The sequence below is a fragment of the Helicoverpa armigera genome, chromosome 18, assembly GCF_030705265.1.
Source record: "Helicoverpa armigera isolate CAAS_96S chromosome 18, ASM3070526v1, whole genome shotgun sequence".
Classification (NCBI taxonomy): Eukaryota; Metazoa; Arthropoda; class Insecta; order Lepidoptera; family Noctuidae; genus Helicoverpa; species Helicoverpa armigera.
Window position 1 is genome coordinate 4,291,846 of NC_087137.1, and position 27,359 is coordinate 4,319,204.

Here is a 27,359-nt window from a genome sequence, read left to right on the forward strand (position 1 = left end):
TGCCACGCTCAGTTTAAATTTTGATTTACTGGTGCCAAATGTGTATGCGATATCTCTCTGAGTTATTGCATTGTTAATACTGTTGTCACACATACAAGGAACACGCACACTAATAGATACATGGCTACAGGGAAATGCAATGAAGGATGGGTTGGATAAGAAATTAATACACTCAAATTGTATGGAAATTCTATTGATTATATTATGGACATCAATCCCATTTACACATGTACTGGGAAACAGGAACTAATCGCGGAATATGAATTGTAATTCCAGGATTTAGTCAAAATATCCGTTATATTCTGATACAGGTTGAATGTTACACTTTCAATGCGAAAGTATTGAACAAATTGTCACGCGCTATGATGATCATTGGGTACTTTTTATCCGAGTGTAGAAGTATCTGATATTGATACTTCTACACTCGGATAAAAAGTAAGAATATGGTAAGAATATGATAAAAAGTAAGAATATGGAGAAATCAGGGTTCACACTACCGAACTTATCGATATTACCATATCGTTTTATGCAAAACTGAAGCAAACCCACCTATACCTAAAGGTTTATAGACCCTTTGTGTGATCTGACGTAACCAATTAAGTACGTGATGGTGACAGCTCTTTGATCAGTGCCGACAGGTGCCGTTTGACGTCATTCGACACCCGCTAATTCAATTAACTTGATCAGTCGTGGCCAGCACTAGATTGCTGTTGTGTTCTAAATTATTGATTATTTCGAGCGAGTGTGCAGTTTGTTTGTTATGCATTTAATGCGGAGTTGAAATGAAACTCTCTTTTGTATAGCCAATATTCTTCATATTTTTGCATAATTTAACACAGTATATGATGGACGGGAGATGCCTCACTGCCTTGCCTGCACGATTTTTAAGCGTAAAGCTTAAAAATCGTGACAACCGTTCATTGATCTCTACCCCATATTTAAAGAGGAAAACCGAACTCCACAAACGCAATCGTTTACAAAAACTTGAAATTGAAATATTATCACAAAGAGAAACTCTTATTGAAAAGTGGCAACCGCCAAGGGTACCAACAGAAAGAAAATTAGGATGTGAGCCGTCAAAACTTCAAAAGCAGCCCATCACAGCGACGTTTTAGAGGGATGTAGCCCCCGCATTACACCTCTCTCATTATTTATCACATTGTCGCCGAAATTAATGGCGGACCCTCGTCAAATGATTTTTATTTTATAAAATAAAGCGCGGCTTCTGACAGTTTAATCATATCTTTGTGTTTCTAATGGCTGTGTCTAGACACTCGAATTAAACTTACTTGGAGTTTACATTATAACTGTGTAATTGTTTTAAAGTTTTGCAAATTGAGGTCACGTACTCTCTTTATTAAGTTTGATATTTTAAATTGATTATTGAGAGCATTTACACTGAATTTGTTTCGAATGTCATTGTGGTGAAAGATTTCTTTTCTAATTAAATATAAACAAATGAGTATTACTACTCGTATTTTTTACCTTAATTTATATTTTAAGTTGCGTGCTTGCCTGAGGTTTAATGTCACTGAGTTATCTATCAATTAATATAAATCTTATACTCGAGCAATGTGTTCTATTTCTATCACATATTTAGTGTTTGTAGAATTTATCCTTAATAAAAAAAACGGTTACATAAACAACAAGTCTTGAATAACGTTGACTTCCAATTAGAAACCTTAGCGTATATTTAGCTTATTATATTATTTTTGTCGCAGTATTCCTGCCGATAACCGACATATTTAATTAGCAGGATGATAGATATCTGGTGTCAGAGGTCAGCTAAGAGGAAACCAGGCTTTTTGTAATACCATGATGTTGAAACACCATCGTTAAAAATTGTTTTAATCATCATTTTTATCACTTAACAGTTACAAACAGTTTTAATTACGGGAAACTTAGTTAGTGTCCCCCATTAAATACTTATCAATAATAATTTTAAATGAACAGTTATCTTTATTTTTCTGTATTAATGATGCATAGATAAAAACATTATATGTATTACCAAAAACCATATCTGTAATTTCTCTTTGGATAATTTTATTTTAAAAAAATGTTTGACCTAAACTGAAGTTTGATTGTAATTCTTGAAATTTGTGTTCCCTTGACACGAGGAGTGGGACTGGAGCGAAATTCTTGGAAGATGGTTGTTGAAGTTGCGACTTTATTGTGTAGTGTTCAGGGTTGATGTTCTGTTGTCGTTTGTAGGATGTAAAATTTATAATTGAAGGCCGTAAATTAAGGTGACATCGACAGTTGTGGCTCGCAGGGCGGACGCGCGTCGCTGGGGAAGGCCCTGCCAATATTTTATCGAGAAGGTAATTATTTGATCGGCACATTGGGGTAACAGATGAAACTTGCTTCCCGTAATGTCTTTCTTATTCTTTGTATTGGAAAAATGATTAACGATTAAGTTATCATTTTCATCTCAAATTGGTAGGGCGATAATTTTATTGTTTTGAACGATATCCTTCTCTTATAAGACTAGCGTATACTACTGTGTAAGTGTCAGATTAATCTATTGTAATTGCCTCATCTAATAAAAAAATTGCATCAGTTTTAGACTCAAAAATTACTCAATCACAAATTCAGACCAGGAAATAGAACGGAATTCCAAATCTAAAAACCCACGACGCATACTACGAGTATACAGGGTGCAACCGCCCTGAATCGGATATAACCAGTTGACGATCAATCGCGCCGTGCCTCCCGCTGGCCGATTTAATTCGCGCCTTGACAAAAACCCTTTGACACATTCACCGGTGACAGATCGCAGTCGGGTGTCTCGCGCCTCGGTGACGGGCCCATTATCATTGGCGAAATGGTTTGTGCGAAACGGGAATAGACCGATCTCATTGATTTTTCGGAGGGAATTTTTGGCGTGAGATTTTCGTTTTTCGTTTCATTTTAGTATATGCATTACCGTTTCAATGTATATATTTTTTAGTAACCAAGCCAATGATTCAGCTAGAATTCCGTTTTTTTTTTCCTTAAATAATCAGCCTGTAGCAACTAAAGACACTGGCCTTACCTACTCTGACGCAGTAGTAGTAATAAGTTCAATCTCATTTAGGCTCATTTAGGCATTTACAATTTTCCTGTGTGTATGTATGCAGTACATTAATTACTATAGGAAAATAATACGGAAAAGCCAAAGTGCAAGGAAGTGGTTTGACATATCAGATGACCCCTCCAGTTACGTTGGAAGGGAAAAGGGAATTCTAGTCAAACGTCACAAAGAACATTTTGTCAAACGTTAGAACCGGACTTTGTCACTAAATTAGGTATCAAATATAAATATCCAACCCTGTAGATAATTAAGTTTATTAATTTACATAAAATTCTATAAGCCAGTCTAATAAAAACTAGTCAAGCGTAAAATACCGTACATATTGGATGTATACCTCAGCAGTTTTATCTTTAGATGATACGATATCTTCATCTTATCACTGAAGGTCAAACCTTTGATAAGGCTATTTTCCGTGTGTTTAGCTAAAGCTACTATAGTAAGTTAGTAGAGGTCACTTAGTATGTGTGTACTGCCATAAAAAAAAACTAAAACTTAAAACTCAGAGCATTTTGACCTGTATTCCTAGGTAAACCATAATGCATTTTCTAATATTGGCAATCACTAAAACCACCACGTCTGTTTTCATACAGCCTCTCAAATATGACGGTGCAGGTTCGATTGCAGGACAGACCTGTCAGGATACAGGCCTGTCCTGGAATGTCCAGCAGAACATAAAAAATACCGCTGATGATGATGAAAGTTCCATTAGTTCAAGCCACGTTCCAATTCACCTACGACTCCAAAAAACATATTGAGACACAACTTCACCAGAAATGCTCTATCGAATTTCGGTGAACACCTATCACCATTAAAACGAGGGCGTCATCAAAAGAGCCGGTTCAGAGAAGATGGTACGTTCTGTGAAGTTATAGGATGCAAGGTGGTAAGGTCACAACTCACAACCATGGAGAATGAGTAGTGGAGGTACCACTACGGAAAGTCTCAAAAAAAATGCGGGTGTGCGAAGGACGAGAAACGGTATTGTTTTCACCCTTACACGCCTTCTTTTTGCGATACTAAAAATCGTTGACAGATGTCCCAAAGTACCCGAACGCCTCGTTAGTTCACTCGTAACTGATCGTTTTGGTCATGCCCACCGTACATATTTGACCTAGAAGAAGGCGCCTGACCTACCTGCATTATGGCATCTCCGCTGATCGTTGCTTACTCCGTCGTCACATCGCTGGTGGCTACTCCGGCAGTCGGTTATCAGTTCTAGGAGCCGAAGGTCAGTTGGAAGTCGTTATCACACTGATAATGTGACAGATTATGAGTTATGGTGCGGTTTAATTGTTTTTTTTTTTTTGGAAGGCGGGGTGAATAACTTTTCTGTTTGCAGTGCTCTGATTTTGTGAGTTGTAGATTTTAGATCAGAAAATAGACATGCACTGGATGATATAATAAACAAATGGGTTTATGTGTGATGAAGTTGGCCATTGTGTATAAATACATATAAAGTTATAAAATCTATCCTTCAATAGTCGTATCTTTAGAACGTGTCGTGAATATTAATAATATTACAATTTAATGTAAAACAATGGTGAAAAATATTGAATTTAAAAATGGATATCTCATAGAAAATTAACATAATTATCAATCAATACACAAAATATAAAAACAGCTTCCAAAACACAATAAAAGTGAGAATAAAACAGCACACACATAAACGCCGTTTCCAAAACTGCACTATTCTTTCTCACAACAAAGTCGAACCGTCTACGGTATCGAGTTTCGCAAAAAACGCAGAACATTGTCATACAAATGTATCTGTTGTTACGGGCACGTAATTGCTGGGCCGCTGTGTAATTTGCGAAAGGTCTTTGTACTGAAGTCAATGCGAGTCGTTATCAACTCGAATGTGAACGCTTGGTAGGGTCCGAGTTGAGATCGCGAGTTTGTGACTTCGTGAGAATAAATGAAAGTAAGTTAGTGGTAATTAAGAGTTGTATGTATTAATTTTGCAATGGTAAAATCGAAAGCAGTATTTAAAATACGAGAGGTTCTGATAAAGGTAGATATCAATCTAATTTCGAAAATTGCGAAGAGTCCAATGTGCTGATTACACTGAAGCTCAAATGCCCAAAGGATTAATCTTGCGAAGAAATAGAAAAAAAAACACAGAAAATAATCCTCAACTTCAACTTTTCACTTAACAAACAAGTAACTTAGCACCTAGTAAAAACGTGATATCTAAACTGGCTACAAATAAAATAAAAAAGCACACGATAAATAAAAGCTTTCCCCTGAAGGCAGTTCCACACGGCACCTAACCGCAACTCAAGACGCATTAGCGAGATTCCTGTAATGACTACTAAAACTGAAGTGAGGATAACACTGTAACTTGTTTTGTGTGAAACAAGCCTTAAGCGGTAGCGAGTAATATCACGAAACAGGAAAATGATAAAAAAATATATAAAGTTGTCATTTGTTTTTAGTAAAGACATTTGGCTGCTGCTTCTAAAATGAGTCAATAGCGTAGGTACTACACCTTCAAACAACTGGTAATAGTCTGAGGGATCCGGTAAAATCCAGTAAAAACAGAATGAACGATGAAAAATATAGTAATGCTATCGTCATACTACCGCAGCAATTTTAATCATAAAAGATTTTAATTCCATGATCGGCTTTTTTGTTTTGCTCCGTTGTCATAATAAAAAAAGATTAGACAATCGCATCAATCAAAAATGGACACTATTATCTTTATGATACTAATGACACGTTTAAAGATAGTAAGTTTAAATCGTAAATAGTTTATTTTTGGCTATGAGCTCATCATTGTTTTAGGTATAGAAAAATATACAATATGCTGATGGAAATTACAGACATAATGCGATACCACGTTTTCTTCTTGTTTTGAATATATTTGATGATTAATGATTACTTTTATTAAAATTGACAACGGGTGACGCTAGTGGTTAAACATGATACTGTTATAATTTTAGCTTAAAAATCACGTGTGATAGATAACTCGTATACCTAGTTACCTATCTTTCTAGTTGTAATCCATTTACACCTGTCACTACTTACCTATGTGTACACTACTTATTTGTTTAATCAAGCACCACGATCTATCATTTACTCGTTCTATTATTGGATGTGAGCTAATGTGAAATTTTATCAGATTTTTGTTTCAATTTCATTTTTTTTAAATAAAAAAGCCTTCAGCTTAGAGCGCTTAAAGAAACAGTTAGAATTCCTTTTTTAAATTTCCTTTAATAATCAACCTGTAGGTAGCAACCAAAGACACTGGCCTAACCTACTCTGATATATTTTCAATCGCTGTAAGCGTCTCCCTTGTACGCAAAGAAAACCAAGCAACTAGGGGCGGGTTGATTGATGAGCTGACGTTGTTCTCTGATACCGGGCTCAATTACACTACGATTACTTAATTTGACATGATACTTCCCTATTTCTGACGCTTCGCGATTAACGGCAAGTGTTTTAGAAGAGGGCTCCCCTGTAATTAACTAACTCCTGACTTGATCTATGTTTAGCAAAGTTTGTTGGTAACTTCGTGGTGGGTGGTGAAGGATAATTAGGGTGTTGTAGTGATTGAGCTAATAACAAAAAATATTTAGGTTATGTTACTAAAGTTGAGTACGAGGGAGTGGTAGAAAATGTTCAAATTAATGCATGTGTATAAGTAGTTATTATAATGTTAAAGACAGGAATTAAGAAGTAAAATAAAATACTGAAAAATATGATATAAAAAAAATTGAGGTTCTATTTCTTTCTCATAATTCTGAAGGAAAATGATTCCAATTACTAATGGATTTCAGTATTCAAATATTGCCCCTAGCTGTCAAAACAAATTCTATTTGTACAAACAAACTGATTGTATCTGAGTGAATCAAACGCTATAATTGGCTTGTGATCCAATGATGAGAATAACCAACAATGTTCAGTGTGCACGCGCGGCCGTCATGCGAGAAACATTTCCATCATGTTTCAGAACGTTTTCAGACATTATTAACTTAGTTGCTTCCGCTCCTGTCGTGTGCTGTTTCACAAATTGACCGCCATTATAATTATTAAGGTTAAGTGGGACTGTATCTTTCAGATTAGTTTAATTTTCTTTTTCATCACTATCTTTCTACCCATCTAAATTGTCTTCATTTGAGTACTTTTTTAAGTAAGAATATACTTTTTCACATAGATCTTTTTTCGATATTTATCACTTATCCTTAATGGGTACTTTCGCATAGATCGCGAGGTAATCTCTGTCCTCAAGTAACAGCTATACTTTCTAATGCTATTTTATTACGTCTATAAATTGTATAGAATCGCCCCAGGAGGCGCTTACGGAGTGGCTATCGCACTTTTCGATTTAGAACTCTCCTCACTCAAAATTGAAATGGTTCGCCCCTTTGTCGGAACAATTTAAATTGGACATTTTAAAGGTGATTCTTTTGGTGGTCGTTCAACGTTCGGGTGTTCGTGTTAGTCAAATGGCTTGTATCGGGGTAGCGGATTGTGGGGCGTTGCGTTTTGCTAACATTGATTAAAGAGATTTAAACGGCTTAATAGAATAGGACGTTTGGGTACAGTTACATTAGTATTAAAACGTGTTTTGGTGTTTAATCTTGATTATGAATGCTAAACAGCAATCAAATTTTTTTTTATGAACGATAGCAGGTACTTTTGTGGCAAGTACATAATTAAGTTACCTATTTTAGCTATTTCACTAACACACTTTAAAATCTCCAAAGCAGGATTCTAAACTGCGCACTTCCAATTCGCATTCCATTCTACTAAGATTACATTTCTCCAGGAACCGATCTATTGTGTTCGGTCCATTGAGGGACATTTTAAACTCCATCGTTTATCCTTTGAAAGTGGGCGGACAGTGGCGGCAGTTTATCAAGTCGATAGCAGCCATCACAATGCAAGCCCCGACATTCAGAGCTACTGCGATGCCAGCTGATACGTATCTGGACTTAGAAATTGCATCGTTTCACGTTATGATCTAATTTAGTAGCTCTAGTTTACGATAGCGTTTGATGGGTGCTCTTAAATTGAAGTTAGATTCCAGTTCAATGATTTGGACTTTCTAAAATTGGTTTGACTTTCTCAATGCTAGTCTTGACTATGTGTTGTTTGAAGATGGAATATGTATTCCATCACATACATCTCATACACATACTTTTGCTGGCTTTTCAAATGTACCTTATTTTTTGTGTTAGACCATACGTCTGACTATTATACTAATTTCTCTACATTTCTAAACAGTAACTCATCTACCAATATCCGTATTCTACTCTTGTATTCGAGTAGGGTTGTCACGCGACTAACAAAGGGGCGTGGTGGGACGAATCCTAAGTCGCTGCCACAGAAGTGACCCTGGTCTCCGTCTGTCACGTAGTCAAGTCATTTGGAATTCCGCTCGAATGTTCCAGAACCATGGCTTGTTTCGACGTCCCATAGTTCCTTGTTCAACAAATAGAAGCGAAACTTTGTATGGTTGATTAATATCATTTCTTCTTTTATTTATTGCTGGTATATTTTAATCTGGGTTATTATGACTAGCATTGATAAAATAACGGAATATGCTGCCAGTAATAATTTTCTAGTAAGAATTTTTATTCTTTTCTAATATGAATCGTTTGAGTGCTAATGTACCTTGTATTATGTTTTACTAGCTTCCGACAGCGCAACTATAAAAAAAAACACACACACTAAAGCTTTCTTTGATAAATAGAATTTTTAATACTAAAAGATTTTTTTCAAATTCCTGACATTGGCGTTTAAGCAAACCAAGATACATACTCTTCAGCTTTATAATATGATCAAATAATGATTGCATCCAATGTGCAATCAATATTATTAGTAGGTAAACCTATAGGTCACACCTACTTACACTAAGGTAACTTTATGTTTAAATAAGTTCTCTAGTCCTGTCCAGATATAACTGAAATATTTAATGGTTACGGCAGCCTTCCTTGTAAACTCATAACGTCCTATATGAAATGTTATAAATTCTCGCACGAGCTAAATTTTCATATTCGGGACAGGATAAATGTGATATGTGGCACTTTTCGGGAAGTTATTTAGTTAGAGACTACCTAGTAAAATTGTGTTTTACCATATTTATATGGTATACTAATATATCAAATGACCATATTAAGATATAGGCTTTGCCTGGTTTGGAGCTAATGAGAATTTTAAACTGTAATCTTTTGGAACTTAAATTATTTTCCTTATTTGTAAATGGAAATGTGTGTGAATATAGTAGGTAAAATAGTAGGATTTTCCTATCATTTCATTCAGTAGATAAATGAACTGTTAGACCAATTTTAAAAATCTGAACGAAATAAACGATTTCCCTTAACTAAAACCCGCTTTATTTTCAAAAGTACCATTTCCCTATTAACACGTCATATTAACATCCTACCAATTTCCATAGCTCCTGACACACAATCGATTAAACAAGAACCGATTAATCGATTACAGCATCAGTAGAAACGGGAAATCGATTATCGGCCATCGTGTCTGTCGCCAATCGATTCTAGTTGTCACCTTCACGTTTTCGTGTTTCAGTTTGTCATTCGAGAGAAAAGGTAATAAGAAATTAAATTAAACTTCGAACACGATTATGTCGTCAATGAAAACAATAATGCTTTCGTATTTTCAATAAACAAGTAAAGTAGCTTATTTGTAAACCGGTATAAACAACCTTCTTTTATTTAAATGTGAATTTCAGTCTGCCTTAAGTATTTTCTCTAACGTGCTTCAGTGTGATAAAAGCCTTTAAATAAATATACATAAAATTTTAAATTTAACCGTTACTTACTGATGCTTTTACAAATTAATTTGTATATTTCAACAAGCATTACGATTGCTATTAGCTACCTCATTACAATAAATATTATATTTTGTGTCTCGTGCCTAACGAATAAATAATTGATTATGAAAACATATAAATTCAGGAAATAAGAAAACCATTCAAATCTACCTACTAGTATACTACTTCTAAATAATTTAACGTACTAAACATACTTAGGTATCGTCTGATGAACACGCGATGGTAATCCCAAGCCTATACCGATGGGAAACAGAATTATCCCATCCTGCTTCTATAAACTGCAAATGACCAAAAAGTCCTATTTATCCGTAAAATTGGAGATAAAGAAAAACCCGAGCGGCCATACCTTAGCATAGCTTGTCAATATTTCAGTACTTTCGGCTTTCTCAGTAGGTATGTACTTTCGGCCTCGTTGTCGATGCCTTGCTACATCACTACAGAATCCACTGACAGACAAAGACGCAGATAATAAGGCGCATCCCATTGGTGCATCATTCGGTCGGCCCCGCCCACTGGCCGCGGCGACCAATCGCGCCGCCCGCCGGAGATCTTGAGCGTTATCTAGTTATCTGCCGTCTCGCTTGGCACATTCTACAGCGATAGCTATTTTCAGATACGCTGAATAAAACGCAAGTGTGCACTGAAATTTTATTCGCGAATAAGAATGGACGTCTTGCATTTTATTTTGCTAAGCTTAGATGTCGGCTTAGTTACCCATTTCAGGTAGGTATCTATCATTTTTATTAGGATTATATTTATGTTATTGTGGCACAGTTTTATAGAGGCCAGAAGTACCTATTGTTTAAATACATAATTGAAAATGATATATTACTTAATGTAAAACTGATTTAACTTTTTTTATGTTCAGTTCTCTACAGATAAAAAAAGTAGGTCAACTGTAGTTTACCAACGAGTGATTAGCAAAACAAAAACGATCAGCTTTTATGAACTATGAATTAATCTCGAAAACTTCTGGTACGTTCTAAATCACCTGATGATTTGAATAATTGGCAAAAAACAGCACGGTAGCATTACAGAACGATCGAATACGATACGATAAGAGTCCGAGATTGCTGGCTCGCATTCAATCAAGTTTGTTTTCTTAATCGGTGCCTTGTCTCATATCAGCGACCAGTGTAAGGAGAGCCCTTCCTCCCCCCACAAGGCACACATTCAGTGCACATTGAGAGGTCTCCAATTGAAATATCAGAGCTCCAAGCAATCCGGTCGTGTTGTACAAGTGATTTGTTATAAAGCACCGTCGATAACTGAAGGGCCATTGTTTGTAGGTCGCTCCCGATGTTAAATATTGTAATAGTGTTGTTATTGTAATGTTATCAATATTATAAAGGATAAAGCCCTTTGGAAAAGAGGAATGCTTCATTCGAAGTTAGAGAGGCTTTTCTTAGAACTGCTTCCTAGGTCAAGAATTCTTGACCTACATAAAAACAAAACGGAGAAATAATTTAAACGTGAAGTATCTGTAATAAATTCTCGTAAAAAATTAAAGGAAATTGATTGTACGAATGAAAATTTTCAGTCAAGTATTCAGCATGAAAGCCAACAACGGCTTTTCAAAAACTCCATCGAACTATTTTCCAAAATATAAAGCTGTGTCCATTGAAAAAGCTAGGCGATTATTTTCAGACGGTAACCTTGTATTGCGACCCCGAAACGCCTGTGTGAGAGAGAGGGGTGTAACACAAAGACACAGGCGGGACGCGGAGGGAGGGGGGGCGAGGGGTGGCCCGGGCGAGGGTATGTGATTCGGGATTCTAGGGATGAGCTGGGTCTCGCTTCCTCTCGCGTTATTCTGGCACAGTGCGTCGCCGACGCCGCACATACCGTGCCACCACTATCACACGCAAATCGCACGCGACTCCACCGACACGCGTACGAGTACATCCCTACACAGAAAAATCACCTAATTCTAAATCGTGAATTAGAATTAGTCGAAGTCATCTCAGATTTTATTCGAACATCGCAGATAGTGCTGTGCGGACATTAGTGTTTAGAAATTATTGCTTTAATTTGTGACAATCCTATTAGTGAATTTAATATTCGCGATAGTTTTAATTTATTAATTAAGTGATATCGGACGATGAAATATCATATTTATACGAATGCTGAATTTTGATACGAGTTACAAAATGAAGATGTCTGGTGAGTTTTTAAATGATTGAGAAATAAATTGCTAATTGTGATTGAACTGTAAATAATTGAATGGGTAATTAGTTACCATCCTTCTTATCGGTGTGTCAATTATAAATTATGATCGGTTATGTGTATTGACTAGTATTAACTTACTGTTTTTACCGGTAATTGTTTATCATTTATTTAAATTGTATAATTAATTAGTAACATGTACTAATCAAAGTGTTTACTTACCTTTTGATAGCCTCTAATATTTTATATTTTTTCAATCTTAGTGTAGAAATTCTATGCAGAATCATTAATTTTTAAATAAATAGAATAAATTGGAACTTTCTATCTTGAACTTAAAAACTGACTACTTACTTAGTCTTTAAAAAAATCATGTAAAGTGAGTCCGTGAGTTGGACTGGTGTACGAAGGGTTCCGTTCCAATATCCATAAGACGTTTGTTGAAAGGGACTCCCAGAACTCTCCTAAAATATTTTTTATATGATGTCATAGCGGCAAAAGAAATGTATAATCTGTAAATTTTTCAACTAGCTAACTATCACGGTTCATGAGAAACAGCCTAGTAACAGAAAGACAGACGGACATCCAAGTCTAATTAATAACCCTATTAAAATGGGACCCCCCCATTTCTCAAATACATATTATATAGTTTACCAAGCTAGTTATATACGCTGTTTTATATGTAGAAAGTTTTTCTTGATTTCACAATACATTCACACGCACATTTTGATTAAAATAGGTAGGTACCAATTACATTTTATTACAATCACTTTTTTTATTTCTAATTTCTATTTACATTCACACTTTACCTAAACACTTCTTCAAATAGAACATCTTCAACTCAAAACTCACAATCAGTTTAATGACCGTAAAATCAGATAAGAGGATCAGTCCTTAGAGCCGAAAAGCTCTTCAAATTATTTCGCTTGTTAACCGCAAATAAACATCACTAACCGTCTTTTTTATAGCTCTCAACATTATCTGTGGTTCTGTCAAGGGTGTGCGAAATTAAAAAAAAATATTTATCATAGTTTGTGGTAGAAATCGTCTATGTGTTCGGCGACCGCGCTCGTTTGACCAGCGCCGCCGGCCAAGCCGTTGTTTGCTTCTTGTGCAACACACCTTGCATTGTTAAAAATCTTGTTTACATCACGCCAGTGCGAAAAAGAATCGAATACTGCCTTGTTTGATTTGCTTCGAAAACATCGACACCCATTTTTATCTTCGTTTTTTCTTTTGTGCAATAAATTAGTGAGATTTCACAGAAATATCGATGTGGAGTATGCAGAACTAATCCATAAACAAGAACGAGAATTATTATTACAGTTAATTAATATTATAATTGAATACGTTAGCTACAAACCGCAAGTTATATCATTATAATTAGAACATACCTAAACTCCATTGAAACTAACCTATTACTATATTTCCAATGAATATTAAGATATTGAGAAACATTCTAATATTCCTATGAATGATTGTGAGCTTGAAATATATTATAATAAGAGAACGTACCCACTTTGAGACACCAGGTCCTTTCATATGATAATGTTGAAGTCAAAAGCATCTTTCAGTTAATTTCTTATGTGAAAATTTACATAAGCAACCATGGTTACAACTGACTCATTAAAGCGAACCGCACCTAAATGTTAGAAAGTACGGGTTTCCGCGAACATCTAGCCATTGAGGCTCATACGCGTCAAGTGAATTTCTTAACGGTGCCGCCGAATCTCCGATGAGCTAGTCTGGCGATAGCCCAGCGTTGCATACACCTGCTTCAAAATAATTTGCAATCTAATTTAAACCTTAAGACTTGTTATAAAGATATTATTTCACTTCTGATCGGGCCCTTTGTCAAGTTAAGAGTGTTTTATGAGTCAACACAGGCCGGGCCGTGAACTGTCGTGACAGAGTGCGACACTAACCACGCTTATTGTCAGTCGCCGTGGCTAACACGTGAAATCGGCTTGCCGTGGGGTCCATTGGACTAAAAACCATATGAGATGCTCTCAAAATGTTCCCTCTTTGCTTAACAAGAATACTAATTCCATCAAGCTAATGCTAACTTTCTATATTTTTTTCTCTAGTCAAAGAATTAGCAGTTTTCCTTTCACCATCACAGAAATTCTACTGATCAATTTATGTCTCAACTAACGGAACATCAACGTAAAGTAAGCTACACACAAGCCCTTTCTCTCAAAAAACTTTAGTACAGCAACTAGCCGCTCCATGCTATCCTACGTCTGTGCATGGTCTTATTTTAAATCTGTCGCGAGTTTCTGCGGAAACCGGAGATTTAACGACAGCTCGTCCGTATTGTCCGCGCACGAAGTGTTCGCGGTCGAACGCGACAAATGGACCTTGCGACGGCTAATTTGAATTTGAAATTTGAGCATCAGTTTTATGGCACTCCATTCCTTAAGTTGGACGTCCCGGGTTTGCGTCGCTTTTATTTGTATAAGATGTCCGTACGAAAGTAGGCTCTTGAGTCCCGCTTTGTCAGGTCACGGTAATAAAGGCAGAAACATACCACTATCCAGTTCTCACCTTCGAATTACTGAAACAAAATCCCAACAATAGCTCTATACAGTCTTCTACCAGAATCCGTAATCAATAGGTAACGAAAAAATACAAACAACTAATCATAATTCCAACCTAGCCAAAAAAACTGAAAACAAGGCAACAAGGCAAGTGGCACAACCTATGACCTATGTGTCAGACAACATAACGGCTTGTCGCTTATTTCGGAGTGGCGTTTTTATGAGCTCATTAACGTCTCCTAGCGACGCGTACATAGGCGCGCGCGCATAGACAGCACGTCTACGATGTGCGCTCGCGCAGACACAGATGATTCACTTCATTGTCTCTGTTTCATCATTATCTGTTTAGAACGATCTTTTTATAATTATGTGATGCTTTTTTAAGAGATAACTAATTTGCCAAGAAATTGATATTCTTACGATAATAATATGGTGTACGTGACATCAACGCGTTGCTTTTAAATGATTATTTATTTTTAAATACAGAATCATCAAATCTGAATAGATAAGATAATGCGCATTCATCTTTGATTCTATTTTCAAAATACATAGGTGCGATGGTTCCAAATTCGATTAAAACAAAAGAGTCATTATTACTAGCCGTATTTTAGAAGTAGGTACATCACTTAAATGTTCTAAAGCGCATCGCAACTGCAACGACAGGTGAAGTTGCCTAGCAACAGAACATTGGATGTACTTACATTCATTCCATTCACTCTTTACATCCTGCCCATTCACCTCAGCATTATAATGTAAAGCAGTTATCATTATTTTCTTTTCTCGTCTAATTTTATGCGTTTTTTTCTGTGCCACGTGCTACGGACAAGATAGGGGTTGTTTTAACAAGTATATTAGTGATGGGGTAGTTTGATTAATGGCGTGTCTCTTACAGTGTGAGGGTTATGGCACGCGTACTGATAACTTGCGTCATTGTGCCTTCTTAGGTTGGTAGTACGTTTCTTTGTAATTTTTGGTAGTGACTTTGTTTGATAGAGTGTTGGTCGTAATGTTAAGTGTTAGATTGTATTATTGTATGAAAATCTTACACGGAATTATTGCTAGTTCTTTTTCATATTAAAATCAGCCTAGGAACTAGTTGTTAGATTTCAGAATTTCTTTCAGGGATTAATATTTTATTTACCGAGCAAGACTATAGAAAAATGTTATTCGCTATGATTATACAATAAAAACTATCCTAGGTAACTACATCAATCAATTTATAGTTTATGTGGTTTACCACAAATACCACACAAACCATGCCGGGTTAAACCATATATATTTAAATAAATGGCTTGTTCCTTAAATAATAAATAGTTTATATACAAAAAAAATATCATCAACCTAGACCAGGTAAACTTCATTATTAATATTTATTTAGGTCAAATCGTTCGCTTATCGAAGTATCATTATTTTGTTGATTCGTGGAAGACACGTTTTGTGTATATATTTTTTTCCTATTACGTAACATATACCGCCTTTTTTTAAGCATTGTCAACGAAGTACAGAAAAAATTTCTTGTATTCTAAACGCCAAAAATGCGTGCACTTTTCAATTTCTTTTTTTTTCGTAAACTAAATTATCAAAAACTCTTAAGTAAAAATTTTTAAGCTTCATTAATAAGATTAAAAAAAACGCATATCTGTCTGTGAATTTGCATGTTGTGGGGATGAACAGGAGACAAGCGGAAACTCATTGTGATCAGCGGAAACAGACATAAAGCGATCAACATCTTGCACGTCTTCAGTTTTTTTTAATTCACTATAAAACATACCAGCCAGGAGTTTATTGCTCTCCAACTTGCTAATAAAACTTATGTTGGTATTAAGACTCCAAGGAGTTTCGTTGTGGTGTTAAAAAAGTATTAGAACTATTTGCTGCCTCAATCTTGTTTTGAAATTCGAATCTGTCAAAATGTTAGGAATTTCTATGAAATAGAACATTTTGAATTATGATTCTATTAGAATTTTGATATTGTTTTTTTTGCATGAAAAAGAATTGTGAATATGTATTACATTATGGGTGTGACAATAATTAATGACTAAACTATAGTAACAATTAACAGTAACCTCTGTGGTGTCTGATAAGATTAAAAAGTGGTCCCGGTAACGAACACAATGCAAAAAACAATATTAATTATTAATAGACGTGTCGTCTACGTGTCTGGAAATTAAAACTTAATCAATATTTTAATGAGAAGTCTGAAGATTGTTATGGTTTACTTGAACTTTTGGCAATAAAGGCAACTGAAATTTGATAACACTGATTTTTCGTGATAATGATTCGATAAACCAATTCTCTCTGCGACTAGACGAAATGACCCTCTGCGACATATTTATATTTCCTCTCCCTTTATAGGTTTTCACTCAAAAAAGGTTAAAACAAATATTTTTTTGTTCACAGCAGCAGACAGCCAAGAGTCTGGCAGTCCACCGCCAAGCCCGACTGACTCTGCAACATCAGAATCAGCGCCCACCTTAGTTCACATCAAACAGGAAACCATGCCGCCCGGTACTGATGTCAAAGAATACTACGGAACCCTCGACTTCGGGCTCTCCGACACATACCTAGCAAACAACTTCCCCGACTATGGACGAGGCTACCTCCCCAGGCCCCTGGATCTACCAAACCAAAGGTTCCTAGATCAAAAAAGTCCAAAAGATAAAGAAGATGGAACGAAAGAAGACGATCCGGGGGAGCGGGACTTTAATCTACCGAGTGAACTGATGTTTAAAAGCGGAGGAATATTTGCTAGAGTTAACATTGCTAGTGGAACACAATATGGACCGTTTCTTGGACGTTATGTCTTGATGGATGATCAGCCTGAGGACCGGCGGTATGCTTGGGAGGTAAGTGCTTTCAATATCTAGTGTTAATCTTTAAATCGTAATCGAGACCTCTTTCCTGGTGACGAGTGAGTCACACTTCACAATCTATAAGTACGAGTATGTAGATAAAAAATCAAAACAAGCCCAGACGCGATAGTCATTCAGCCATAACTGTGAAACAAATGGTCCACCTGTGCTGTCGTCTCAATGCACATTTGTCGCAGCACGTTATCATAAAAAAGTGATGACAAAGCACTCATTCTTCCTCGTTTTAGTTAATTTACAATGAACCACTTGTTCTGGGGTCAAGTGCAAGTGTCAAAAACTTCGGTGCGTTCGTAAATAATGTTCCGAAACTGAAACTCTGTCAGGCGCGGATGCAATAAAGTGTCGATTTTATTGATCCTCCTTAAGTTCTACGCGCGTCCTTTTGAGTGCACTCCTTAACTGACTTACACACTTCATTATTTTTAATTTGTTTGAGCTTGTGTCGTCTGGAATGACACTTAAATCATTTTTTAAGATTCGGAGACGGCTTTAAACAGTTTTGGTAAATCATTTTTTGTTGAATCAAACAAAACGAATTTGTAGAATGAAAAAAAACAGATTGTCGTAGAATCTTACTTTATCCTAAGATTATATTATCTTGCACATGTGAGCATCCAATGAATAGAATAAATTGTTCAATTGAACGCATCGCAGATTTTGCGAGGGGTGTGGCAAGTTTATCTCTGGTAGGAAACGGAAATCAATTGTTGGCTTGGATTCCTGGATTACGCGAATTTTTAACTACAGTAAAAGTATTGGGTTACTTGCAATCGGTCCTTACCTTAGGATGTTTCAGTGAGATGTACAAAAACCACTAGGTACTTGCTTATTATTTGAGTAAGTTATTGGTCTTAAACTTAGTTTTCTATTTAGTTTTCTATCTTCAAAAGTCAACCTTTGTGTCGTAGAATTAAAACATATGAAGAAAACTAACTGATTGACTTAAAATACAGATAACTAAAAGAGTACCCACTAGACAATGCACATAGTTATAAAATACATTGATTCATTACATTATACACTAATATTCGTGGTAATGTGTCATTAAACAACACATTAAGCACTTAGTAATTATCTCTAACCATATTCGCGAAAGCCCATACGAAGCACAAAAGGCCGGACGCGAATCGGACATAATAGCTCTAAGCGATGCGCAAACGCCTATCGAATGTCGTCTGTGAGACAGATAACGCGCATGCGCGCTGTGGGTGTAAGGTTGCACTAATGCCCGGTTTACACTTTGTTAAGTTAACAGTGCAGGTGATTAGTGCAGGTGTTTAGTAATCAAGGTGTGAACGGAAGCGTAAAGTGATTAGTGTTAAGTGATACGTGCGATTAGTACTTATTGATTAGTGCGAGTGAATAGAATCAAGGTCTATTTTTGTTGTTAAGTAACTACCCCCTCTCAACTATTCTACTACCCTCTCTCGCAATTTGCCTGTACTAATCAGTGTGTAAATACGTGTGTGTTAAGTGCGCAGTGTCAGTGTGTTAAGTTCAAAGCGAAAATGAAGTGGACGGAACAACATACTTTAAAATTCGTACAAGAATACATAAAGTTTGAATGCCTATACAATGTAAAGTGCACAGAATTTAAAAACAAACAGTTGAGAGATGCGGCCCTATTGAAACTGAGTGAAGCGATGGGAATTCCCGATTTCAAAATTGAGTTCATTTTCTATATCAGATACCACAACAGATACAATCTCCTTAATCATTTGTCTCAATATAAGGCGCTGTTCATCTTCCATTTCTAGAGACACTATGCACAACGCACAGTACCACTATGAGCTTCTTCCTAAACACTGTGTAAACGGAGATGGAAAAGACTACTTAACACTTGAGACTTATCGCGTAAAGTTAACGCTTAACACTTATCACTTCACACTTCGCAAAGTGTAAACCGGCCTTAAGCCGCAGTATTGTTCTGGCCACCGACGGACATGGTAGTTCCGGCTGTTTAGACAACGTTATTGTACAATGAATAGAGTAGACAATAGAACTGTCATAATACGATTAAAATGTCACTTTCGTGGAAGCGTTTACATTTGACTATCATACTTAACAATAAATGTTTTATTATAAGTGTATGTTTTAAGTACAACGCTGTTAATTTTGATATGAGATTCATTCATAATTTTCATTTTTAGCTATCTTGAAGGAAAAGACACGTATTTTCTCGTATTTTCTATAGGTATGGGAAAATGATAAAATAAACTGATTGCAAATAGATTACATTTACTTTTAAATTTTCCTCTGCCTAACAATGAAATGACAATTTTGATATTGTATTAATAATCACATAAAAGTATAGGTGTGATCATTATATTTGCTACAATTCCAAATTCAATGCTTCAGTGACCACAAATCTCTTGATCTGGCTCGTACGTGACGTCACAATAAAAGTGCCAATTGCGGCACGTCATTAGTGCCTTGTGCCACAAACGCTGACCACGTTTCCGATTCGATGCCTTAGGATCCTTTGATGGTTGAACTGCCTTCACTAACAAATCACAATGCTCGTAATCTCTGGTCTTGTGTAGTTTTGGGATAAATCTACAATTATAGGAGATTAGAGATAGGTTGAAGCTGTGCAATAAAAAAAAAATGGTGTAAAATATGTTGTCTGTAACAGCGCGGAAAGGTTTAATGAAAATAACTTGGAGTATTTTTTGCAAGAATCCTTGCTGTCGATAAATCGTCCCGCATTTAATACTTTTACTTAAAAAGTGATTGAAATCTCTATTTCACATGTCTACGCAAACTTAAAGGGGTTAAACGCATTGTTAAATCAGTGATGGTTATATTATTATCTAACCACCGTTTCCCAACGTCGCGATATCTCAATGAATATCTTCGACAAAAAACCATCGGGGTAATCAAACAATTCTTTATTTGAACATCCCGTGTCAAAGTGCATTCAAAGGTTGCCAATATACCCTAATTTTGGTCGTGGCGTGACCCCCGTCAACAATTTTTTACGAACAAATTCACACTTTTTTAACCAAAATCCGGGTAACGGTAAATTGTATAAAAGATATGTCGAAGTATTCAAACTTTAAAATGAAAACTTGATTGGCTAGTTTTTTTTTAATTCTATAAAAACGTCACCAAAACTCTTGAAACGCATCTTCTTTTTACATTGCTAATAAAAGTTCTTTTATTGCATTACCACTCGAAGTTACGTTCAAATATTTTTCTCACAGATCTTAAAAGTTTGACATGGTTAGGTACACATTTCGATGAGCTTTTTAAACTAATATTATTTTATGCCAATATCTATCAACCCATAGTGGGTCGCATGCAAATTAATCAGAATGCAGTTTATTTTATCATTTTTAAGAATTAAATAATGCATCGGATGAATTTTAGATGAGACAAACTAGTTTATAACAAAGAAATTATCTCACATCAGATGTCAATCAAGTTATGAATATTATAGACATGATCATTATTCTTCAGAGGGTGACGTCGGGACAATTGTTCAACATGATGCGAAATTGGCATGTAATGGATTCCACTAATTATTATTGGCGTATGAATTTTTTATACGATGTTGAATTAAAAAGTAGTATCGATAATATTCGGTTTGCCTTCACAAAGGTTGGTTATGAATGATTTATTGCGTTCTGTTGATTTTTCATCGGGAAGCGTTGGTGCCCGAGTAATATGTTAATGATGTTTATTTTGTGTGAACATCTACGGTTTTTGATGGCCGCAAAATATCGGTTAGCGTAATTTGTGTTATGAATCGTAGTTGGTTTTATTTATAATTAAATTTTAAGCGAATTGTATATTCAATGTAGATTAATAACAAATATTTTGAAATGTGTTTCAAATCCTTGTTCGCTGTTTTTAACTCCCAATCTTTTAATTGAAATTTTCCATAGCTATTTAATTTATAATCCCTCCTCTCTATGAATTAAAAAGCGTTAATTTTAATTCCGCAGATCAGTCAGCAGCGTCGAGTCCGTTGCATTACTGTCAAAATATCTGTCATATTCGTGTGACATCCTTTCATTTCTGGCCACCCCCTTCGGTAAAGGATTAGTGATACACGCGGCCCTATTACATCTTCATTACGGTAGGCGGCTGTCAAACCTCACATATTGTAATAATAAGAATAAAAAATATTATTGTTACAATGTTTATTGGCCCCAATGATGATATTTATACGTTTCGCACTGATCTCGGCTTACAAAGAGTACACAGATGTGATATACAGTTGTCATTGTGAGGGCAAACACTAGCGGACAAATTATTTAATAAATTCATGATATGACGAGGAAATAACATTTTGGAATTTAATTATTTTATAATATGGGTACTTTTGTTATCATTCTGATGTTATAATTTAATATGATAAATTACGACCTTGTACCTATTCGTTGGTAGGCAACTGAAAGTAGTACGCTTTAATTATTTTTTTCAAATTTCGAATACGTTTCTTTTGTTTCTGGAATCCAATCTCAGCTAGAAGTTTTATCAAAATATTAACGTTATCGTAATAATACATTTGCGAATAGTACTGATGTATCCATTTGTCCCGCAATGTATTATAATCGCGGATCAACGCGGCATCTATGTCAGACAGGAGCTGTCACATCGACACCTGGTGTATCTGACACCAGCCGATCGGCTATCGTACGGAATAGTATTGATATATCAACAATAGAATAGAAAAGCAAAAAAATACTGTTTAGAAAAATGTAATATGAAAGAATAAAAACCCCTGTGTAAAATAGAGTAATTTAAATAGACAAATTGAAATAAATTCCTATGGATAAAATAAATCCCAATCAAGTTAAAAACCATCATTTTTATTACCTCTCTCTTTAATTGGCGAGGTAACGTATCGATAAATAAAAAAAACATCTTCATAAATATTGACAACATCTTGGCTAGGGGTAGCCCCCTCAGGCTCGTATCTAAACATTACTCTTATTATTAACAAGCAGACACTTATCAGTTAATCTTACACTGTTACACAATAGCTGCTAATCCCGGGCGTGATAGAAATTTATCTTTGCTCCACCGTCATTGTCACTTCGGCCCGCTCTCCCCTATCATTCAAAGAACTCGGTGCATACGACCTTTTGGTTCGCGAACTATCATGCGATTTTTTATTCATTTATTGTGCTAGAGAAATTGTTTTGTCATTTTTATCATTAATTCCGTATTTGGTTCTGAAGCTAAGAACTAAATAAACAAAGAATTGGCATCGACAGTACAGCTTTTTCCATTTGGCCCCAAAGTTTTTCCGTACCTACATATTGTATAGGTAATCTCATTGCAAAGTTTACTCACGAGTCGTCTCTCTGCGGCTTCTTATTTGCTCCAATATTTTTCCCAACAAATTCGTGTTCGCAAAACAGTGCGGGCGTGCACAGTGGGGCAATATTTCATCTGAGCTGGCCAGAACAATAATAGCCCGTGGAGTCGAAGCCACGGCACGTTCGCGCCACAATGTTACCCACCTCCAGTGTTCGGAGACCTCCCTCGCCCTTACTCAAACTTCGATAATTAGACGCGAAAAGAGGATGGTAACGGAATACCAAGTTTCTTATATAACTGGTCGGTTGTATACCATCGCCAGCATCCGTGTAGACAAAATAACGAAATACTCCGAAAGCAATGCGATATACCACCGGTTATTGGGTTAGGTTAAGCGTTGTTTACACTGAAAGCTCGGCAGAGGCGATTGTTGATGCGTCCGATGCCAAGTTGCTAACTTTGACGTTGCACTGTTGTTCTATTTTCAAACAGGTCAGAATCCAGCTGCATTTGAATATTTTCACTAAACAATAGCATTGTAATTAATTTAAGTATTTCCAAACTAATTGCAATATCTCAACATAGTCAGCGTCTATTTATTTCCTGATTCTACCCCATCAACAGCACAGCTTAAAAACTCACCCTAAAACCTACATTATTGGTCTACATCTGACACCGAAAACAGCATCAATGATCACCAAAAAAACATGTTGGAAATAACCGAATAATTCCGGATCCCACCAATTGTCACCGTGACGAAGCCGCCGGTGTCTTTGTAGCACAGTGGACGTTTTTTTCGCTTGTAATCTTCTAGTTAATCCGTTTTAACGCTTCCAGATGTGAGGTTGCATCTCGGCTGACGATTTGCGCTCGTTCTTAAAGGATTCGATTGCTCTTACGCAATTGTTGGGATAGTTTTAAATGATTTTATTGCGTTTTAATTGCAAATAAGTTAGAAGATTTTAAAGTTTTCGGTAGGTAAATAAAAGATGGGCTTTGGCTTTATATAAATAAAAAATATTTTTGAACTGAACAAAAAAAAATACGCTCTAAAAAGTTAATTTTTTTTTTCTTACTCTCTCATAACTTTCTTTTAAAATACATACGTACGTGACGATTTAATCGATGTTTTTTCAAAACTACAAGCCACTCTGCCCTCGCACACAAATATCATGTTACAGTTCGTCTGTTTGTGTTATTTTTACAACAAAACAAAACCGAAAACACGGACAATTGGCGGCGGTGCGATTGTTCACCGATCAGCGAACAAGCATGGACGTCCATTGTGCCAATCAGTAGGGAGCTGATGCTCTATCAATGGTTCTACTGACACCCACTATGCACTTAACATAGATCTAATTACTCACAACATAAGGCCTAATTTCCAACAAAACGCAGCTATAACTGCATCCAATTTTTGAATGCGATACGTTTTTTTTGCGCAATGATAGCGTCCGTTCGTGAATATTTGGTGGTGTCAGGAATTAGAACGTTTTGTCTCCACTTAATGGTCGAAACGTGACCGTATAAGGAATACGTAATTTCACAATTATGTGACAATGATCGGTGAAATCCTATTGAAAGTTTACGGTTAATTTATGGCTGTGAAGAAATTGATGAACGGTGATACTGTCGGCTGACTGAGAATGGCTAATCCTTTATGAATGAATTTCGTAATGGAACTTCGGACTATATTCTTATTTTAACCCAATTTCATTGTAGAGTAAAACACAATCGGTGCTATGGATTGCATTCAAAAACATGTCCAGAAGATTGCCGACAGCTATGTTGCGGTAGGTAATGAACAAACAAATACACTGCTAACCCCCCAAAAGTCACGTTGATGTGTAACACAAAACAAGACACTATCTAATCGTATCGCCGAAAAACAAAGAAATAAAGAACAACTCTTCGAAATAAAAGTCTGGCGGATAACACAGGAAGCAATGCTTTTCCGTTGCTGATAAACTAGACAAGTGAAGGAAACCCGGTGGAAATGTGAGCAAGATGTATGGAAAACCCTAAAGAGGGTTACATTTTCCGCTTTTTTATTTTTTCGGCAAACGGAAATTTTTCCGCCTAGTCCGACGGAAGCGTTTCGTTAAGTGATTTGTTAGGCTAATTAGATGAGGGTTAAAGTTGCCTGTTTACAATTGAATAACATCGCATATCTGCTGAAACGTAATTTATTTTAACGGTACAGCATTTTCATAAAAACTAAACATCACAAAAAAAAATATGACTCGCAATTCCAGTCAAAAATTGTACACATGCCATTCGAAACATGAAAAGCCTTTGTACGCACATTTTACATAAAAAGCTCGCCCATTAAAATCGCGTAACCTAAATTCAAAGATACATAGCACATAGGTAGTAAGATCGACGGTCCAATTTGGCGCAGGCGTACGTATGCGGGTAAATAAGCGCTGGCAAATTGTTATCTTGTGAAACGAGACGTGTGATTCGGGCAACGACGCGTGATCGCCGCAAACCGCGCCACGGAGCGCTCTTCACTTCACGCTAGGGATGGCCGGCTTTCGATAGATTTTGACGACATTTTTGTGGTTACGCGTTGTGAGGTTCAAGCTTTTTATTGTTCAATGGTGTCTGAGATAGATTTATAGTTTTATTGGTAATTAGTTAATTGTGATTAATATACTAAATGAGAAGTTTATTTTTTAAGGTATAGGCTTAATTCTTTTTATTGTTATTCCAAATCATAAGGCTTAGATTGAATATCGAAAGGTTTAGAGCTTCAGAACAGCAAACGATCGTCCAGCATAGAAATCGTAATAAGACTAAACCATGTCGACATTTTAACATCACTAGAATTTTATGAAATGTAATTTTCTGACGTGAACGAGTCACGAACATTTGTAGCTTTTCCGAGTGTACCGGGAAATTGCGATCTCTGCTGTGAGCGCAAAATATGAGATCTACCCGCAATTCGTTTAAATTGCGACCGAGGTTTTTATAATATAGCACTGCGCAGTTGCACTGTAATTGGAATTTGAACAAATACTTTACGTAGTTTACACCTTGTCGGGATATTTATACGAATGAATCGCAGTTTTGTTTGACATTCTAAAGCCGATTTTTTTTTATCAAGCTTTTGGCCCATTACCTAAAACTGTATTCCTATAAGTGAACAATGTTCCAATAAGAATATTTATCGAATGATACGTATCCAGCATATCTAAAATCCTAATATCACCATCCAAACATCCATAATGAAACCCAACCCTTTGACAGCGCTATCTATCACGACATATTAATTTGGCTTCCATATTTCACTGCGTAACCCTAGCTCGCAAGTGTCCACGCAATTGGCATCCTGCATCCTTGACCGAGCACCATCGATGACTGATGGCAAACACATGGTCACGGCACTTGCTAGGGCATCGCTTCGTATGGGGCTGAGCGGAAATTTTCATATTTCTCGCTAGTTTTTGGAATAGGGTTTTCGAAAAAGGAATAGTCGATTTAATGTATTTATGAAAATATAGGAACTTACGTCATATAACAAAAGTTTGAGGAGCATACAAGTTAGGTATAAGACTGAAGTGATCTAGGTAGGCAAGTAAATAATGATATTCATTTTGATAGCACCTTTTCCTTAAATACACGTCATGTAATAACCCTTATGTACACGACCAAGAAGAAAATTTACACGAATCAAATAATATACAACAAATCAAAACATCAGAAAATTCAATAAAGACAAAACACCCACTAAGTATCAAATTGATTCCCGTTAAGACCGCACTGTTAAATCGCAAAATATCCAGCATCACCCCTAAGACGAGGGTGCTCTAAGATAATTATCTTTTTTACCGTTCGCACCCGACGTTCCTCTAATACCCGTGATAAATGCCGCGGAAGGCTTACTGACGCAGAAACCTCTTCTGAGGGTACGCAAACATTTTCCTTTGATTAATACTTTACTTGTTATAACATTATGTTAGTTTCATTGCAACAGATGCTTTTTATATTTCCACGTTATTTTTTCACTTTCCTTCTTTAAGATAAAGAGGGATCGTGTTTTAATTTTACGCTGAATTAGCTAGCTTGTTTGCTGGAGTGTTTAGCGCAGTGTCAGATGTTGCGCTCGTAAATTGTTTTTATTGTGTGAAATAGCTTGCGTTTGTCATTGTTTTACCGTTAGAGATTTCAAAAATCGATTCCTATAACCAATACATATAACATTCTTACAGTAATTGGTTAATGAAGGTGAAGAAAGACAAACTGATAAAAACAATAGAGAAGGAACACCATACGTTCTAACTTCAAACAAATCGATAGTCAATTGTCATGAACATAAGACAATCAAGCGATTAAATTATTTACACGTACCAACGGTCGATACCACCCTTGTCCTCTATTTACCGAAGCAATAGATCAAGTTTAAAAGCCACTTATTTAACAGAATATTTGACGGAACCCTAAAGTACACATCTTCGGAAAATAAGGCCATTAATGGTGTTATGACTCAATCGGCTGGTACAGGGAAATTTTGTGTATCTCCCCGCAAATTGTAGGTTTGATACCCCTACTTATGTCAGTAACCGTGTTATTTTGTAGACTGTAGGAAAATAATAAGGGTTGGCTTATGATCATAGGTAGGTACTTAATCT

General features: G+C 36.1%; 1 protein-coding gene across 6 annotated transcripts in view; it reads left to right on the top strand.

Annotated features, from left to right (window-relative positions):
* Positions 1 to 27,359, top strand: part of LOC110375373 (histone-lysine N-methyltransferase PRDM16) — a 101,779-nt gene that overhangs the window by 56,002 nt on the left and 18,418 nt on the right. For 3 of the 6 annotated variants that reach the window (XM_049847387.2, XM_049847391.2, XM_049847404.2), the window contains one exon: positions 16,982 to 17,424. In XM_049847387.2, the coding sequence (XP_049703344.2) occupies positions 16,982 to 17,424 (443 nt within the window). Of the gene's footprint in view, positions 1 to 11,698; positions 12,039 to 16,978; positions 17,425 to 27,359 lie in introns of those variants that run through there. The other 3 variants (XM_049847392.2, XM_049847395.2, XM_049847398.2) reach the window with 3 other exon arrangements.